Consider the following 17,468-nt stretch of genomic DNA (forward strand, 5'->3'; position numbering starts at 1 on the left):
TTAGGAAACGAAAGATTAAACTGTCGGGTTAGTAAAGCGAAGGTGGTCCCGAAGGATAAGAAAGGGCACTGAGGGAGTGAATCGAGGCAGGAGCGAGCGGCGACACTCTCTTTGAAGAAGGGGTGGCCCGCCGCGCAGATACGGGGCTCCATCCGCCTACGATCACGCTAGGCCGTAAATCACGGAAGGGCTAGCCGTTTGTGTCGCGTGTTAAATGCATCCGCGGCAGCGTCGCACTTCAAACATTGTTTCCGGCGTCCTCGTGAGCACTTCCATCGCGCTTCAACTCTTGAAACAGCTGTGAAGCCCACCCCTCGAAAAGAAAAGTTGACAGCTAACATCGTCCCTGCATGGCCTGCCCTGACGATCCTGGTGTTGCGCTCCGCTATCGCCACCCTGCGTCTATCGATAACCGCTAGTGGCTATTCTTGGACCACCGTGCAGGACCCTTTGCGCCCCACGTGCTTGCTTGCCCCATTGATTCCCTGGACAATTGTCGTCATACTGCACTCGCGAGTTTGCTTCGAAAATCAAAATGCTGTCGTACATTGCGCTGTCGCCGGTATCGTGGAACGCTGCTGATGTTTGCGGGGTTGTGGACCCGTTGACGCAGGTCCGGGGCAGGCGGCAGAAAACGAGCACGTACACGTCGCCTGACCATCGCTATTTGCATCATGATTAGGTTACATCCACCAGCCGACAAAGAGCCGCTCAGACCACCCCAAGGCCAGCCAGCAGACGGCCACTACACATCACAGCCTCGTGGCGACCCTTCAAAGCTTCACGACAGACAATGTGCTAAGAACATCGCGCATGCTAGTAGTATTGAACATTCTGCGTTCTGACATGGTGTGATCAAACTAGCACCGTCTGTCCACGTCAATACTTCCAAGCCTTGGTACCCAACGATCGCCAGAGATGAGCGGCAGATTTGTCACAACTCCTCCAATCGACCCCTCCATCCCAAGCAAGTAGGCTACTAACGCATCTCGCGTGTCGTCGCGGAAGCCGGATGTAGCTTTGCACTCTAAGGTGAAATTTAACGACCAGAAAGATTCCAATACAACTCTACCCAAGACGCAAGGAGACACTGCAACCTCGACTTTCTACAAGTTACGTGGTTGTAGTACGCCCAACTTCCGCTACAACACTAGAGCGCAGTCAAGCGCTTCAGCCCTTCTTCAACTGGGAGCACATTTGCTTGTGGCCCTTCTTCCAATCTTTCTTCTGGCATGCCGAGGAGCAGTAAAGCGCTACCTTGCAGCCCGCACACTTTTGCAACGGCTTTCCGTCACTTGAGCAGCGCGCACTGCATACGTTGCAGCAGTCCTGCTTCGGATGGCTCGGCTCGTTGATGTTCGCTGGCAGACCTGGTGCAGAGCTATCTCGGCTGACGGGAGAAGGAAAGATGACGGGAACGGCGACACGGACGGAGAACCGTGCTAGGGATTTGAAAGCCTCGAGACCCTCCAGATAGCCGTCAGGGAAGACACCTAACCCACAGCTGCACATGAAGCTCTCTTCCGGTACAGTACAGATCGGAATCATGTCTTGTTGCTTGTACTCACACGAAGGCTTGTGCTGCCACTGGCGACACCGCTCCGCGAACGCTGGTAGAAGATGCTTCCAGAAGAGGGCCTCTTGATCGGAGACTATGAATGTAACCATACCAGTATCAGCTAAACCCTCTACGGCTGCTGTACACTCCTTGGGTAAGGTGTTGAGCATCGCAATGACCGCAGCGTCCAAAAAGACAGTCTGGTTAGACAAATCCATACGAATGGCATGGACCATGACGATCGCGACAGTGCCATGAGTATCCTCAATACGGAATGTAGAGCATCGGGCGGTGCTGTTGAGGTCCGCGAATTGTGAGATCATCTGGAAGATCCGATCCTTGACTCCCATACGCCCAAGTGGCGCTTCGCCCCTCTTTTGGAGCTTCCTGGATAGGTCGAGCTCTGAAACCGACATGGTAGCATTGCCAGATGTAAGCCATTTCAGCCACATAGCATGCGGGCCTTTAGTGTCGATATGGAGGATAGGCAGGACATCGGGGCATACGTAATGAAGTTGTTCTAGCTCAATAGTAGATGACCTAAACTGGGCATGAGTGACGTAAAGATTGTGGAGGTTACCCACATACCTTGGGTCTTTTCGCAACGGAAAAAGCGCATTTGGTTGGGTAGACAAGGACGCTGAGTATGCTACGGGTGCCGAGTATTCAATCCACATAGACTTCCGAGCAATCTTGGTCTTACCTCCACCTAACTCCATGGGCATGGGAAGTTGGACTGTGTCCTGACACAGATCATATCCGCTGTAGATCTTCAATTCCAGACTGAACGGGTCTCGCAATTGCACGTCTACAGAGCCTCCACTCTGCAAGATTGCTGTGGCTTTGGCTGATAAGGTCTTGAAGCGCACTGCGAGGGCGGATACCCTGCTGCCAGTAGAGTCCAATGCAGGTTTCACGGTGATTGAGAATTCGCCATCTACTCATGATCAGTCCATGCAAAGGCGGTATAACGCTGAGCGCAAGCGCTGACTTACATGGTCCGGGTTTGACCTCCTCTATAGCTCCAGCTGAGACATCACCAGTCATATGCGGGCGATGTCTCGTAATATGAACATCTTTCCGACCCACCGCCGACCCATAAAGCTCGAGCAATGGACCAAGGCTGTGTGAAAACTTGGCAGCAATAGACGGTGTACTCTTCAAGCAAAGCTTAACTTCGCAAGCTGGGTCGCCTTCGAATACCAGTCCAAGCGTAGATACCACAGTCGAAACGATCAGCGGTGCTTGGCCTGACCAGCCCTGCAGATCCTCTTGGATATTCAACGTGTAATCATCTGTGAATTTTGTACCCGAAGTTATGATCGTGCCAAAACCGAGCTGAATATCGGGATAGACATTCTGCTTCGCCGACAAGGAGGTTTGTGTCATGATATGGCACTGCGGCGTACCACATCCATTTGAGAGATCCGCGAACATCGCAACCGCACTATGTGGTATGGCCATGGTGACGCATACTGTTGGTGGGATAGTACTCCAATTTCGGAATGGGCCCTTCTGTAGTTCTTTTCGGTAGTAAACCGGATGCCAATGAGCAAACGTTGCGAGATCAGCCAGACCAAGCATTTGGATATACACCAGAAGTGATTGATAGGAATGCCCACCCAACATAAGTGTTCGGTCTTGAATCACCATGTCGAGAAATCCTTCAATGAAAGGACGCCATTCGACAACTTCCGAGTTCTTGACATGCAGTAGAATAACTGCCAAACTTGCTCGCGAGTACATCTCGTATGTATGGAGCTTGCGGGCAAGCATACCTTCGGATCCCGTGTTGAGTAAACCAAGCAGACTGTGCAGGTTCTCGTCTTGAAACATGGTGTGATACATTTTGAAGACAAAGTCGGCAAGGCTCGGCGCTATCCACTCGACCCTGGTTGTTTCTGTAGGCCCCCAGAGGATGATATGTCTAGACATAGAGCGAACCATGGCTTCAGCATGACTTGAGTCTATTTCGATGGAGTCGTTGACATGCCATGAAGCGGTCGCGTCGGACCAGAAATGTGCAGGCTTCAGACCAAGCAGAAGTGCAACGGTGGGTAGATCGCCGCTTAGCAGTGCTTTAGCCGATTCAGAGTCTGTAGTTTCTGGTGGGATGAAAACTTCCGTTCTTATAGTGGCAGCCAATCTGCTTACAAGGAGGGGAGCAGCAGCAGCAAGTACGTTGAGTATACCGAGATGGTCTGTGAGATTGGATGTGTCGATAACGTCGAATTCTGTCGGAGCATTCCCGCGCGGGCCGTAACACGTGGCGTCAAGCTCCAATCGGTCGTAACCCCAATTGTTGCGGTACCAGTTGGCACTTCTCGACCCTCCATGCAGCCGCTGATGGCGTAGAACATGACAGAACGCGATGGCCTCGGAGTAGACATAACGAACTTTGACCCTCGTCGCGATGAGGCGGAAGGCCTTACACCATTCGGAGAATTGCGCTAGCGCAGAGGCCATAGGTTTGGGTAGTTCCTTGATATCTGCTTCGCTTGTCTTCAACGGCGATTCGGTGGATAGTGGTGTATAAGCTGCAGCATGATGAAACCCTAGTAGTGGGCTGGTTCCATAGTGAAGCTGAAGGCCGTCGCGAAGGCACATGAACATCGGATTCGCGATGGTCAGTTGACTGGTCATCTCCTCGTTCTCCAGAAAAGTCCCAGTTCGCCAGTATGTACGATACGTCTTGTCTAGCTCGGCTGGTGCTTCTTCAAGGACTGGGGCAAACGATCGGCCGCCAGTGAGTTGCAATGCGTGAGGCTCGACTTTGATTTCTTGCCACTTCTTCGCGGCGCGCCACTGCGCTCTCAACTTTGCTTGTAGTTGCAAGTGCTGCTTCTTGTCGGCCGGCGGTGTAGCGTATGTTGTCCAGAGCTCGAGGACCTTCGCGAATGTAGTACTGTCGCCGAACTCGACACATTGCGCATAAGAGCTGGTTTGCCAGGCTTCGAGTGATTGAGCCTGAGCGACCAGTTTTGCAGCCTGAGTCTGTAGCAGACTTGCGGACGCTGAGTCGAGAAAGTTATGATAGTAGATGTTCCATAACTGTTGCGTGTGGTCGCCAGTCATATCATCAAGTATCGATGTGAGTAAGAGCGCATTGCGAGCGATGATCTCGGCTTCTAGGTCGCAACAAGTGAAGTCGAGGCGGCGGTCGTCTTATTCAAATTAGCACAGTTTGTAAAAGTCAATATTGAGCTGCTCACCTGTACCCGAGCCGCCGTAGACAGTGAACAAGATATTGCGGACGTCGCCGCAACCAAGCAGAAGCAAAGCAGCATTTCTCTCTGGCGGAAGATTTTGAGTCAGGCACACTGCTGGTGAGTTGCCCGCTGGGTAGAAGTACGGGTTCAGCACAATGTGTGCAGGCCGTAGGGACGACATGTCGGCGCGGGTGGTGTAGCTAAAACTTCCGAAAAGCCATCGAGAAAGTTTCTGCGTGAGTGTTTGTTTGCTTAGACCAGCGTCTAGCTACAGCTAACCACTTCGGGTATATTTTCACCTTCACTACTTGAAGAGCCGAAAGAAGTCTCATGGTAGTAGACGCGGCGACGCGAATCACTGTCACACGAAGTTAACACTCACTCACCGCTGGCACCTATACATGGGATAGGCGTGCATCCCGACCGGTCCATACTCTTCTGATGTGCATGCGTTCAACTCGTAACACCCTAATATCAACGATAGAAAGATCGATGAATTGGAAACATAGGAAATGCTCTGAGATATGTAACAGAATAAGGAGTCCTGGAAGCAGTAAAATCTGATCGAAGAGATTGCTGACAGATCATCGTAGGTTGACATGCCGTCTTCGTGTCAGCCTGTGTGGGTGAGCGCATGATACTGTTTCCATCAATTTGATAGAGTCGCGTTGACGTCATGCCCAGGCCGCCTGCATCAACATCGTTGAAGTCCATGCTCACAGTTAAGCTGCATGATAGCTCTCGTCGTACAGGACAAATGCCGTGATGATGTCGCGCGATCTCTGGAAGTGAGCATGAGGATGGCAGATGGCAGGTGTGAAGTTTGACGCGTCCCATGGCGAGGCTGGAAGGCGCGTCCGCCGTCTAGCGCTCCACGCAGGTGGGGCCCTCTCTCCCTCACCATATGCCACTGGCCGATTGCGGGCAGCGCTTCTCACACGACACCATTTGGACGTTGCAACGAAGATACCCGCCGCGTGCTAATAGAAAAGTGCGAAAGAAGAGGACAGGCGCGCAGAAATACATGCAGAAATCACATCGAGAAGTACATGATGTCCTGTCCCAATCGTACCTCGGCATGTTCTCCAGCCTCCATAATCCCGCCCACAGCCATCAACACTATCGCATACCCATTACCATCCTATCCTCCACCCCTCATACCCCATCATCTTCCTGTCTAACTTCTAGATTACATGTCCTTCCTCCTCCACGGCAGCACAGGACACACAGGCATGGGCTGGGTCGATCTCGTCCCCCGGGCGGGTAAACTCTACATCGGCGGTCTCTACGCTCTATACCAAGGCGACCTCATAGATAAAGCAGGCATTACGCACGTTCTATCTGTGATAGATTATGATCCTTTACTGCAGGAGAAATTTAGGCATTTGAAACAGGTATGTTCGAAAGATTATTTAGGAAGTTGGGTTATGAATGTATACTAACAGATGCTTCAGTATGTGATCATCCTAAATAATTCGAGATGGAAAAAACATTTCTAGTTCTCTACTATCTCGGTTTACTAATATATTCTTCACGTTTAGTTTCCACATCCGCTCAGAAGACCACCCAAACACCAACCTGCTCCAAGACTTTACCCCCGCCGTCCAGTACATCGACACAGCTCTAAATGCCGAGAACGGCGGTGTATTCATCCACTGCGCAATGGGAAAGTCCCGGTCCGCAACACTCGTCTGCGCATACTTGATCTGGAAGTACAACATCACCCCTGCCGCAGCGCTGGAGCAGCTATGTGAGGGACGACCCGTGTGCGATCCAAATCCAGGGTTCAAAGAGCAGTTGGAGGTGTGGGGGGAGATGTGTGGGGTTAGTAGCGAGGAAGAGAAGAGGAATGTGTATGAGGCGTGGGAGAAAGACAGATTTACAGGGGAAGTCTGGGAGTGGGAAGCTCGCTTGGATAAAACGCGAGAACAGCAGTCACAATCAAAAGTGGCAAGGTCAAAGTTGTAGGATCAGATGATAAGAATTCAGTTATCATGACGTCTAAGTAAGGTGTGGACAGGGAAGAACAATACGTAGCAATGCCACCTCTTCTACCCGAAGCAAGGGGACGGCCCTGTCCCAGACCTGCATACTGCATCTAGGCATTCCAAGGCTTCGATTGGCCCTTCTTGGGCTTGTAGCACTGCAGCCACTCGCTTAGCGCTTTCCTGAACAACGTCCGACTAACGGGTCCGTCGGGCACGGTAGAACCCGTCGTCCTGAAGTCGTAGCAATGCTGCGCGTCCTTGAGGACCAGACCAAAGAGCTCGTTCCTGCTAGTCTTCTTTCCACACTTGGGTACGTCCTGGATGACTTGGACGCCCTTGGGGGCAAAGGGCTCAGCGGAAGCGGGGGAGAGAGTGCGCCAGGGATCGAATTCACCGTTGGACCAGTAGGTGTTGGAAGGACGGATATCCCAGCCTCCGAAGATCTTGTTGGTGCGGGCGGTGTTTGGCCACTCAGGGAAGAGCGACTTGGGAGCGTTGGGGAACTGGCGGTGGCAGATGTCCTTTTGGTGCTCAAGGGAGTTGTATTTGGAGACGAGTTGCTGGGATCCAAGGTTGGCGGATTGGAAGTATCCTGATGGGTAAATTAGTATTATGCAAGGAGGGAAGTTGGGTTTGAGAGGACGAAGACTTACCCCACTGTGTGCAGTATTGCCACGTCCAAGCAATCGAAGCGGGATCTGTGAACCTCTGGTTCAGGTCACAGTTACCGGTCACGTTCAACTTGCCCGAGCACTCGGTTTCCAAGTAATCATTCGTGTTGTTGGCAAAGACAGGGTAGCTCGCCCATCGATCAACCGTCCATTTCGCGCCCTTGCTCTTGGACCAGCCCTCCGCGGGAGCTGTAGTGTTCGTCTTGGGATCCTTCTCGAGGTAGTCGCAGAATTGACGAAGACCCAGAGATCCACCTTCCATACCGTAAGACTGCCATAGGTAGAAGGGAGTCGTAAGAGCATCGGCAAAGGTTGGGTTAGAGTTGTTGGCAGCTCCAAGTCCAAGGAACTGCTCCTTAAGCTTGGCGGTTGCGCGTGAGTCTGTGTCCATGATGTTGTCCATGTAGTTAACAGCAGCGTGGATATCCTCCGAGCAGTTTCCGAAGCCCTTGGCATGCATACCGCGCCAGATAGGTGAGAAGTAGAAGCTTTGGTCAACGGAAGCTTCGACGGGAGCTGAAGAGGCCCAAGACGCGTGGATAGTGTCGGGGTACAAGTTGCGCATGAAAGCGGCCCTCATACCGGGGTACGAGCCACCAACGAAAACCCAGGGAGTCTTGTCGGGTGTGAGCGTAGCATTGACACCCTTCCTGCTGAACTGCCTAGCAAAGGCGTCGACATCTTTAAGCGACTGCTCCGTGTTCAGGAACTCGAATGCCTCGGCTGGCGTGTTGAGGTCGATAGGCGTGGGTGTTGAGTTTCCGTAGAAGCGGTGCTCCCAAACGATTCCGATACCGTTATAGTCATCGACGAGCTGCTTGAAAAAGCTGGTTTCGTTTAGCAGCCTGGTCAGCGCACCCGGCTCTGCATCTGCCTCGCCTGTGTCGTAGAGGAAAACGGGACCGCCAGGCTTGTACGCATCCATGTTGACCCAGTACCTATTAAAGAATGTGCCATGGTACGAAGGATCCTGGCCTTTCTTGTAGGCGAAGTGGTCCAGTGGCAGCTCGACATATTCCGGAGTGATGTTTCTGAGCGGCGCGGCAGCCAACACAGCCGGGCTGTTTGACGTAGTCGCAATCTTGAGGGATTTGAAAGCCGTGGCATCGAAAGCGCTGTTTTCGGCGTCGTCGGAGAAAGTAACCATGGCCGAGCCATCTGGGTTCATGCCCATATCGGCAAGCAGATTAAGCTTGCGCTGAATGGCCGCATTCAAGGCGTTGGTGCCCTGCAACAGGGCGAGGGCCACTGCCGAGACGGAGACCGAGGACCGCATGTTGTGAATGAAAGAAGTAACGATGCGTGGATAGGAACTGTTGTACCCGGATTACCTCCGCAAGAGATCCGCGCGAGTGAGGTATGGGTGTCGGGAGAAGAGCGAAGATATTCTTCTGCGCAGCTTCGGTACCAAGGTTGTCAGACACACAGCCCAATCGACGGCACAGACCACGACAGCGACTCAAGGACGAAAGAACGGCGTAGAGATCCATCTTCGCCATCCTCAGGCCGCCCATATATACATAGCTAAGTTCGACGCTATACCGTTTTGCCGCCCATCCTGCGGCCCTTGGTAAGGGCCACAGGATCATCGGCTGCAAGGCTTACCGAGTCATTAAACTCAACGCCTATTAAACCACGGATGGCACCGAAAAAAGCTTAGGAGATCTGTCGTGCTTGTCTGCACCGCCAGCTCCAAAGCAGAAGGAGGTTTACGTAGTGACCAAGCGCGGTGGATCGAAGTACAGAAGCTTATCGGGCTTGGTGCTCGAATGGAAGGTCAATTGGTGGGATCGTGCCAAGTAGTCAAGTCGGCTTCCTACTTTAGCCTAGGTGGCACGGGTTAGTGCTGCTGCTAGATTGATGCGCGCACTCTCCAGGGTCCGCACTGTAGCACCGAGGCGACGGGTGGCCAATTTACCTGGCTATGGTCTGGACGAAGAGTAGATCTTGTGGCGACTATTACGGCCGACCCGTCGATGTTCGCGGGAAGAGAATGCATGGTTTGTGGAAGTTTTGTTATCAGACATGCTACACCAGAGAAGGGCCTACTTCGATATTATCATTATCTTCATTGTTTCGACTGCAATGGTCCTTTGTTTGCAACTCGGCAAATATCCCGTATCCCTTCAACAACAACAAGACATCTATCCCTTGCTGACCAACATCAGCCGGTCGTCGTGTCGTGTTCGGCCGTTCGTTCTCCGACGAACGGAATCTGTCCTCCAACCGAAGTATTATACATAAGAAAAGATCTTGCAATTAAAATTACCAAACACATGCAGCTCGCAGAGAGCCGCTTCATATCCATACATTAACCCCACAAAGTGTTCCAGATGCCGGGTATCGAAGGTTGCCACTACGCCGGACCGTAAAGATCAAATACCCATGTAGATTAGCCGAAGGTACACAGCCTTCTATGTGCCATGTGTCGTGTTTCCCAGCTCAATGTTGAGCCATGTGGCTGCCACCAGTCGCGGCATTCGGGAATGCGATATCTGGCCAATGGCTGGGAGCGTGTCCCTGGACTCCGGATGTTTGGACAAGCCCTTGGCCGTCGCTCCCAGTTCCCTGGGACCCACCGTCTCGACCCAGAGTCATGAGAGTGGTTGCTGTATTTAGATATTCACCGGGCTGGCTGTGTGGCTGCATGTATGCTCGTGTCCATTGACTCCAGTCTTGAGGAGCATAGGTATTAGCCGCGTACGCGGGCTGGTGGCCGTTGTTGGCAATTTGCGCATTACTGTAGGCGTACGCATCAGTTGAGGGTTGCGACATGCTACCCGAGCCTGCTCCTGCCAGTGCTGCTGCATGATTTGCATGCATGCTTGTCTCATCGCCGTTGCTGTATGCGTGTTGTTCGTACGTTCTGTTCGTATGCTGAGGGAGAGCCACCGGGGTGCCAAGACTGTATGGATGTGTAGTGTTTCCCGGAAGACCACTGTACGGGCCTACCGACTGTGAGGTGAGGGTAGGGTCCGTGGGTGAACTGGATGAGGTTGTGTACTGGTCGCGGTACCCGCTGTTGTCGTACGTGGGGGCGGTATTCGTCGATCGGGGTGGAGCATGCATCGCTACGCGAGCGAGAGACTCGGTCGCAGTTCGCTTGACAATGTTATCGTTGATGTTACTAAGCGACTGGTCGACGATCCTTGCGACGGCAGTTTTGAGTTTGTTGCAGGATCCCAGAAACTGGTCGCATTCGCCGAGCACATTGACCCAGGCTGCCATGTCGCCTTTGAGCTTTGTCATATCCACAGGCGACAGTTGCTCTTGCCGCATAGACGAGATGAAGAGAGTGGTGAAGGCAGCGGCAATGTAAACGACCGTGTTAATCCAGGGAATATCCAGACTCTTTTTGTTCATCATCGCCGTACAGTTGTGCAGCATCTTCTGCGATGCAGTCAGGCACTTGTCCAGGTTAGAATTGATGATGGCCGTGTCAGTGGACCTGCAAACGGCTGGATGGTGTAAGAGTAGGTTGAACGCCTGATACCAGTACTCGAGATACAAGGCGAATATGTGGTCATCCTCAGACGCATGCGACGGGTCGCGCAACTCGTAAGGGAGGTCGTCTTTCCACTGTTGTATGCCGGCTTCGAGGCGTTTCAAGCCCTCCAGGTATGTTTTCGGCGAATGTCGAACAGCATAGATGATCTTGTAGAGTTCCGTTTCCCAGACAATGTATTTAGCCATTTGGATGCCAACTTGGAACGAGCATTGATGGAAAATGTCCAGCTTGCCTTCCTCGCCAGGCAGACAGTCGTTCATTGGATCCGGGAATTCGACATCGATGTCACTTATGCTGATGGGTATAGGCCGTCCAAGCTTTCCGCTGAGGTTGACCAGCAGCGCGTGCAGCGTCCAGTAGACTCGTTTCCTCATCTCGATGTCCAGCTTGCCAAGTTCTCCGGTGCCGTCTACCCAGACTTTGACAGATCTATGTAGACCCAGTTGAACAGCGAACAAGTAGACAGTCGAGGTCATGATCCACGCCGCGCCGGGCTTGGGGAAGGTCCGGAGATGGTGGCATATCATGGCCATGGCTTGAACGTCTTCCCAGCCGTGGTCTCCGCGAATGAGCTCCTTGTAGAAACTCAGCGCGTACATGTAGTGGGCATGCGAATCGTCCAGCATCGTGCTGCCGCTGTGTTGGCTGTTCCGGGTCGCAATCTGGTAGGTGATGGTCGCGAGCATCAAATGAACCGTCACAATCTGAGGGGCAGTAGGAACGAAGCTGGAGTCGTTGCCGAATCTCCAAATCTGTGGGCATTAGCGGAGCGCACTGTGGTAAAGGGTGGTCGGCCTACCAAATCCATGAAGACCGGCTTGTGGACAAGCATCGTGTAGGGGTTCAGTGAACGCAGATACCAGATGGCATACTCTTGCAGCTCCGGGTATGGCGGTAGTTGGGGCTCGTCGACATGGCGACTGCCGATTGCAATGTCGATCAGTGTCGTGTAGGACATGGGCGAGCTCTCGTACTCTTCCTCGCCTGCCATGAAGTCGGTAATGTTGATTTCAGTGCCGAAAATTGACAGCGAAGTGCCTTTGATATGGCTCAAGAGTGAGTCTCCCGCCGCAACACCGAGATAGTTGTCGCCGATGGAGCCGTGCTTGAACTGCGGCAGCGTCTCGATCTTGCCTGGAGTGCCGGCTGGCGCGTAGCCGGGCAGCGGTGAGGTGCTGGTGCGTCGCGGGCCATCGTTCCACGCCTGGCTGTCGCTGGGGGCGGAGGACCACGGGTGGCTGGGCGGTTGGAGGGCGTTGTAGGCGGGCGGTGCGCGGGGCTCGATGTTGTGCTCCTTCAGCTGGGCCTGGAGGTCAGCGATTTGGGCGCGCAGGTACGAGTTCTCCGACTCCATGGCCTCGGCATGGCCGCGGACAGTGGCGCGGCCAGTGATGCGGTCGGTGGTGCGGCAGGGCGTCCTGTTCTGCTCGCATGGCGTGCAGCCCTCGGGGCGGCCATCGCAGCGTATCTTGCGCACCTGCCGTGGTGGTTAGCGGTGTCATGGTGTTTAGGAAGGCGCGTCCATGCAATGACGTCGCTGGCGCAGTGGTTGCCAATGTTGTGAGACGACGACCGTCAAGACCAATTGACATGCACCAAGCCTCCTTCATCGCGTACGACTAACTACATCACGTACCTTGCATCGATCGCACGCCTGACCCGTCCGCTTGGAGTCGGCGAGCTTCTTCTTGACAGAGCCGGAGAAGTCATTGTTGGAGGGCGGGCGGTGTTGTGGGCTCAGCGGGTCGGCATGCTCGATTCGCTGGATCTTGTTGACGAGATTGGGGTCATCGTCCGGGGGTCGCTTGGTGGCCATACTTTTCGTAATGCACGTCGAAACAGGCACGAGACGGGAAATGCCGATGGAGAAGACCGATGCAAGTAAACCCAGCAAAGGTGGTGCGCCTCGGGTGGCTTGCGACTATCACCTGTCAAACAAAAGACACATGACTTCTAGCGAGGCTTGCGGCTGCGCGGGAATTGAGCGTCGCTGCACGATGCGCGACCTCTGTGCAGTCTCGTCGGCCGGGTTGCGAGAGAGTGGAAGAGGAAGTGAGGGCTGGCTGCGCTGGGAGTCAAAGGGTGCGAGTGAAAGCGCGTTTCTCGGCGATGCGTCCAAGGGAACAGGCCCATTCTCCGCAAGCCCTCCAGCTATCGAGTCCAGTCCGCCCTTTATTGGCCACATGGCGCTCAGAAACCTGGACCTCTAGACGGCTGTGACGGTGCCTGCCCTGACATATTCGGCGAATTTAGTTTGTTCTCTGGCGATCGACACGATGATCCGTCCTGATTCGCCGTGCCACCTTCATTCTCTGGGACTAAATCTAGCTTGGCCGTCCCCGCTCCTGCCCAAAGCGGCCGTCGAGCTTTAGACTCACCCACGATCTGATATCCTTGGAGATTGCCAATGCAAATCGACAACTGGCGAACCGCCTAGCAGCGTCCGTCTCCATGATCACCAAAGAGCATCATCAACCACGAAGACGCCACTAGAGTTTTCATCACACGACGAAACACGCACGACGACATCACATCGCCAACAAGGTTCCGCCCCCGCGACGTGGTGCATTTCAACACCCAAACTTACGCCAACACCAATCCCATCTAACATGGCGTCCGTGCGAACCTTCACAATCCCGCACTACGAGGCCTTCCCTGTCCACGTGGCCTTATTCAAGGATGTCAAAAACGCCTCCTTCCTAAGGCGCCAACTACTCGAGGCCAATCCAGAGTTCGACTATGCCTTCTTGGATGCATCCATGGTAGGTCGTGGTTCACTACCTGTTCATTGCTTTTCGCGCCTCCAGCAACCCCCGCCTGTCAGGGTCCGCTGAGTCACCTGGATCAAAACAACACCCCACAAGTCAATAAAGTTTCGTGATAAGAGATTGCGAGGCGTGGATATTTTCCCCGCGGCATCTTTGCACCATGGTTAATCTCATCACACCGCATGAGTAAATCAGTCTGGCATCTGATGAGGCTGGATAACCCTAAGCACTAACGTATCCCAACGACAAAAGCCATGCCACATTTCAGCCCTACCCTGTTGTCACGGCTCATTTGAATCGCCATCTACGATGGATCGACATTCACCCTCGGTACTAACAGATCACCCCAGATACTCTCACCACACCACCTGCTCTCGGCCACATTCCTCGCCTTACACGCTCACCTGACCAACCGTGCCAAAACGCGCACTCCACATTCCGAGCTAGTATTCCGCCTCTCGCCCAACAACAACATTGGCGAATCATATAAGAAATTCGGCATCGCTGATACCACGACCGCACTGATTGCTGTCAAGCTACCCTTGTCTCCGTCAACGTCAACAGGGGAGCAGGGCGCTTATGAGAAAGATGAGAGCATCACCAATGAATCTGTGAGTAAGCATTTGGGCAGTGCGGTAGAGGGGACGAGGGTGGAGATGGGTGAGAATGGTGAGGAACTGGGTGAATGGTGTGATGTTGACAAGGTGAAGAAGGTGTATAAGCTGGGTGGAGGAGATAGTGGGAAGAAGGGAAAGAATGGTGGTGGCCTTAACGGGGAAGCGGACGCGGAGAGGAGGACAGCGGAGAAGAAAGGTATCGAAAGTGTTGTTCTGGGTGTTATCGCGCTGAAAGGGTCATGAGCCAGGGTAGGGTTCCTTGCAATGAACCACTAGGGGTGATCAGATGTTGAGGAGCCTCGACGCGTCGGGCTGACATGCGAGCCTGACCCGAGGGAGGAGAGAAGAATATTCGAAATACCAGGCAAACGGGTCGGATGCATGCATTCAACTCAAAAGAAACTTCTCCACCATACTATGCTACAGGTTTAGCGACCATATAGATACACTCTATAATTTACGAGAAAGTCGCCCAAGCTTATAACTCCCTGTACTCGGGCTTGAGGAAGTCGGCCATGTTCTTGGGCCTGGGGTATTGGTTCTCGGCGTGGTGGTGATCATGGCCGTGGGCGTCGTCGGCCGGGCCAACGTACTTCATCTCGTATACGGATCCGCACTCCATGCAGCGGGACTTGGGCTCCTCGCGGGTAAGGGTGATCCAGAGGACGTTGTGCGAATCGGCGGGGAAACCGGTGCAACCAACGTACTGCTCGTTACCGGCCGAGTTGACGGTGATGGGGTCCTCCATCGTACCTGCATTTCATCAGCATCACATCACGCCACTGGTAGCCCAAACTCGCGCAAGCTCTTTTTTCCTGATCTTTCCGGGGGCGGCATCACGTACCGAGACGGCTGGCGTCCAATGGCCTCATGTCGAAGATATCGATACCCTGCATCTTTCCGAGAATTTCGAGACGCTCAAGACCGGTCGCCTGCTCGGCATCGGTGGGAACGGTACCGGGCTGCGCACCAGGGGGCAGAAGGTCCTCCTCGGTCTTGATTTCTACAGAAGTGACCTCGTCAGCAATTGATGGTTTTGGCCTATCGTAGCCGCGGCAATGCGGATGACGAAGTGCGGGCGCAACATACGGTCGAGCTTCTTGAAGCCTGCGAGGACGCTGGGGGAGTTGGCCGAGTGACCGGTCTCCTTCTGCGCAATGTTGCTCTCCTTGGCCTCCTTGCTCTCGGTGGACTCCCCTGCTATAGTGTCAATGGCACATCGTACGATAGCTCCTCGCGAAACATACAGCGGGCAAAGGTGGTGGTGAAGGTGCGGCGGGTCGCAATGGCGCGGGGGGCCACACGCCTTGCTGCGGCGATAGCAGAGCGCTGGACGAACATGGCGGGACGATTGGGGTGGAGTGGAGAGGGTGGGCGTGGTTATCGAGCTGGTGATGTTCGTCAGTCGTGAATTGACGAGCCGACGGCAGACGGCTTGGCGCTGTGATTAGGTAAGGCAAGCCACAGAACGCTGGTGACGCTGCTGGCAAGCTTCTGCCTCGTGGTCTGCGATCGTTGATTCATCAACGGCTCGTTTCTACGGCTTACGCCATGCACCTGCAGCATCATGACCTACGCTGCATTGATCTTAGACATTGGTGATTATTTATAAGACGGTGCTACGCACGACTGCTCTACCTTACAGCCTTCGGAACTCTACTCTCAACCTTGGGACCACTCTAGACATCTTCACCCACTAACGCACTAATTTGATAATTTTGGTTACTTACCCAGCATGTCTTTCAAACCAGCGCTCGTCATCGTCGACGTACAGGAAGACTTCTGCCCGCCAGTAAGCACCCACCATTTGCATGGCTGCCTCCCAATTAACAAGCTTAGAACGGGGCGCTCGCAGTAACAGGTGGACGCGACATCGTCCCGACCATCAACGAGTTCCTCACATATCCTTTTGCTCTCAAAGTCGCGACGAAAGACTTCCATCCCCAAGACCACGTCTCCTTCGCCTCGAACCACTCTCCGCCGAACAACAAGCCTTTCGAATCCACCTTCACCATCAAGAACCCGAACAATCCAGACGAGACGCAGGAAACGCGGCTATGGCCAGACCACTGCGTGCAGGGCACGAAAGGCTCTGAGCTGCTGCCAGAGCTGGACGTCAGCAGGGTGGACCACATAGTCGAGAAGGGCCAGGACAAGCGCGTGGAGATGTACTCTGCGTTCGCGGATCCGTTCAAGCGCCCATCTGTGGCCAAGAGCGATCTTGCAGAGACATTGCGCAAGGCCGAAATCACCGACGTCTTTGTCGTCGGTCTCGCAGGCGACTACTGCGTCAAGTACACTGCGATTGATGCACAGAAGGAAGGCTTCAAAACATGGGTAGTCGGCGATGCGACAAGGGCAGTCGATCCGTCAGCAATGGAAGAGGTCCACAAGGAGTACGAGAAGGTTGGAGTGACGGTTATAGCCAAGGATGATGCACAGGTCCAGAGGGTCAAGGAGCAAATCCAGCGGACTCAGGACCAGGGCGCGAAGGATGCAAGCAGGGCCGGCGAGAGTGTGCTGGACTAGACGACAGTCATGAATGTCTGATAGTAATCGAATCTAAGGTTTCTTGTCAGATCTTTGGCGATGTGCACCCCTTGATAGCGACGTCATCGTCATGAATCCTTCTCGCGCCCGGTTCTCCCGGAATGCGGACGCGTAGCATTCAAGATTATCATCGCGCGACATCCGGGCCGGCCCCCACTGTATCTGGTGGCACTGTTCCTGGAATCGCAGGTCCTGGATACTCGGAAGAATAGTCGTGCTCCGAGCCGTGCCGCATGCGCGTGTCGCGTACTTCGTATCGCGGCGCTTTGGCATGTGCCGACTGCGGGGCATGGGGCAGCAGGCCTGCAGAACACAGCCTGGCGATCGCTATATTAGGTCCAGTCAGCTGGATGCTCAAAAGACTGCATGCTGTGTCGCCTGGCGCCCTGGACCCCTCACTGCACGCCCTTCCACGGTACAGTGTTGTTGATGTTTACAGTTTGCTGCTAAACAGGTCCAACGCGCGGGGTCGCTAGTTTTTGTGAAGCCCCCATCGTCATTGCTGCGACTAAGCTCACCCTCGCCGGCACCCGAAGCACCAAGACATCCTCTGCCGGTACTTCGCTGCCTGCTTCTGCCCGCCTCACCTCCACCACTTT

General features: G+C 53.9%; 7 protein-coding genes across 7 annotated transcripts; 3 read left to right on the forward strand and 4 right to left on the reverse strand.

The window, feature by feature from the left end:
* Positions 1–1,170: 1,170 nt before the first annotated feature.
* J4E79_005755 (uncharacterized protein) lies at positions 1,171–4,948 on the reverse strand (the record flags this gene model as incomplete). Its single annotated transcript, XM_049354633.1, has 4 exons — positions 1,171–2,098; positions 2,147–2,495; positions 2,554–4,722; positions 4,771–4,948. 4 exons carry the CDS (start codon positions 4,946–4,948, stop codon positions 1,171–1,173), a joined length of 3,624 nt encoding a protein of 1,207 aa, XP_049210756.1.
* A 1,012-nt stretch (positions 4,949–5,960) lies between these two features.
* J4E79_005756 (uncharacterized protein) lies at positions 5,961–6,735 on the forward strand (the record flags this gene model as incomplete). The annotated part of the gene is made up of 2 exons (XM_049354634.1): positions 5,961–6,161; positions 6,376–6,735. The coding sequence occupies 2 exons, from the start codon at positions 5,961–5,963 to the stop codon at positions 6,733–6,735; spliced, it is 561 nt and encodes a 186-aa protein (XP_049210757.1).
* A 130-nt stretch (positions 6,736–6,865) lies between these two features.
* J4E79_005757 (uncharacterized protein) lies at positions 6,866–8,702 on the reverse strand (the record flags this gene model as incomplete). The annotated part of the gene is made up of 2 exons (XM_049354635.1): positions 6,866–7,347; positions 7,409–8,702. 2 exons carry the CDS (start codon positions 8,700–8,702, stop codon positions 6,866–6,868), a joined length of 1,776 nt encoding a protein of 591 aa, XP_049210758.1.
* A 1,166-nt stretch (positions 8,703–9,868) lies between these two features.
* J4E79_005758 (uncharacterized protein) lies at positions 9,869–12,750 on the reverse strand (the record flags this gene model as incomplete). The annotated part of the gene is made up of 3 exons (XM_049354636.1): positions 9,869–11,686; positions 11,734–12,411; positions 12,571–12,750. 3 exons carry the CDS (start codon positions 12,748–12,750, stop codon positions 9,869–9,871), a joined length of 2,676 nt encoding a protein of 891 aa, XP_049210759.1.
* A 793-nt stretch (positions 12,751–13,543) lies between these two features.
* J4E79_005759 (uncharacterized protein) lies at positions 13,544–14,562 on the forward strand (the record flags this gene model as incomplete). The annotated part of the gene is made up of 2 exons (XM_049354637.1): positions 13,544–13,696; positions 14,053–14,562. The coding sequence occupies 2 exons, from the start codon at positions 13,544–13,546 to the stop codon at positions 14,560–14,562; spliced, it is 663 nt and encodes a 220-aa protein (XP_049210760.1).
* Positions 14,563–14,797: 235 nt separating this feature from the next.
* On the reverse strand, positions 14,798–15,660 carry J4E79_005760 (uncharacterized protein; the record flags this gene model as incomplete). Its single annotated transcript, XM_049354638.1, has 4 exons — positions 14,798–15,072; positions 15,164–15,322; positions 15,409–15,516; positions 15,567–15,660. The coding sequence occupies 4 exons, from the start codon at positions 15,658–15,660 to the stop codon at positions 14,798–14,800; spliced, it is 636 nt and encodes a 211-aa protein (XP_049210761.1).
* Positions 15,661–16,054: 394 nt separating this feature from the next.
* Positions 16,055–16,848, forward strand: J4E79_005761 (uncharacterized protein; the record flags this gene model as incomplete). The annotated part of the gene is made up of 2 exons (XM_049354639.1): positions 16,055–16,111; positions 16,159–16,848. The coding sequence occupies 2 exons, from the start codon at positions 16,055–16,057 to the stop codon at positions 16,846–16,848; spliced, it is 747 nt and encodes a 248-aa protein (XP_049210762.1).
* Positions 16,849–17,468: the final 620 nt, after the last annotated feature.

Source organism: Alternaria viburni (assembly GCF_023758015.1).
Source record: "Alternaria viburni strain BMP 2772 chromosome Unknown scaffold_11, whole genome shotgun sequence".
NCBI lineage: Eukaryota > Fungi > Ascomycota > Dothideomycetes > Pleosporales > Pleosporaceae > Alternaria > Alternaria viburni.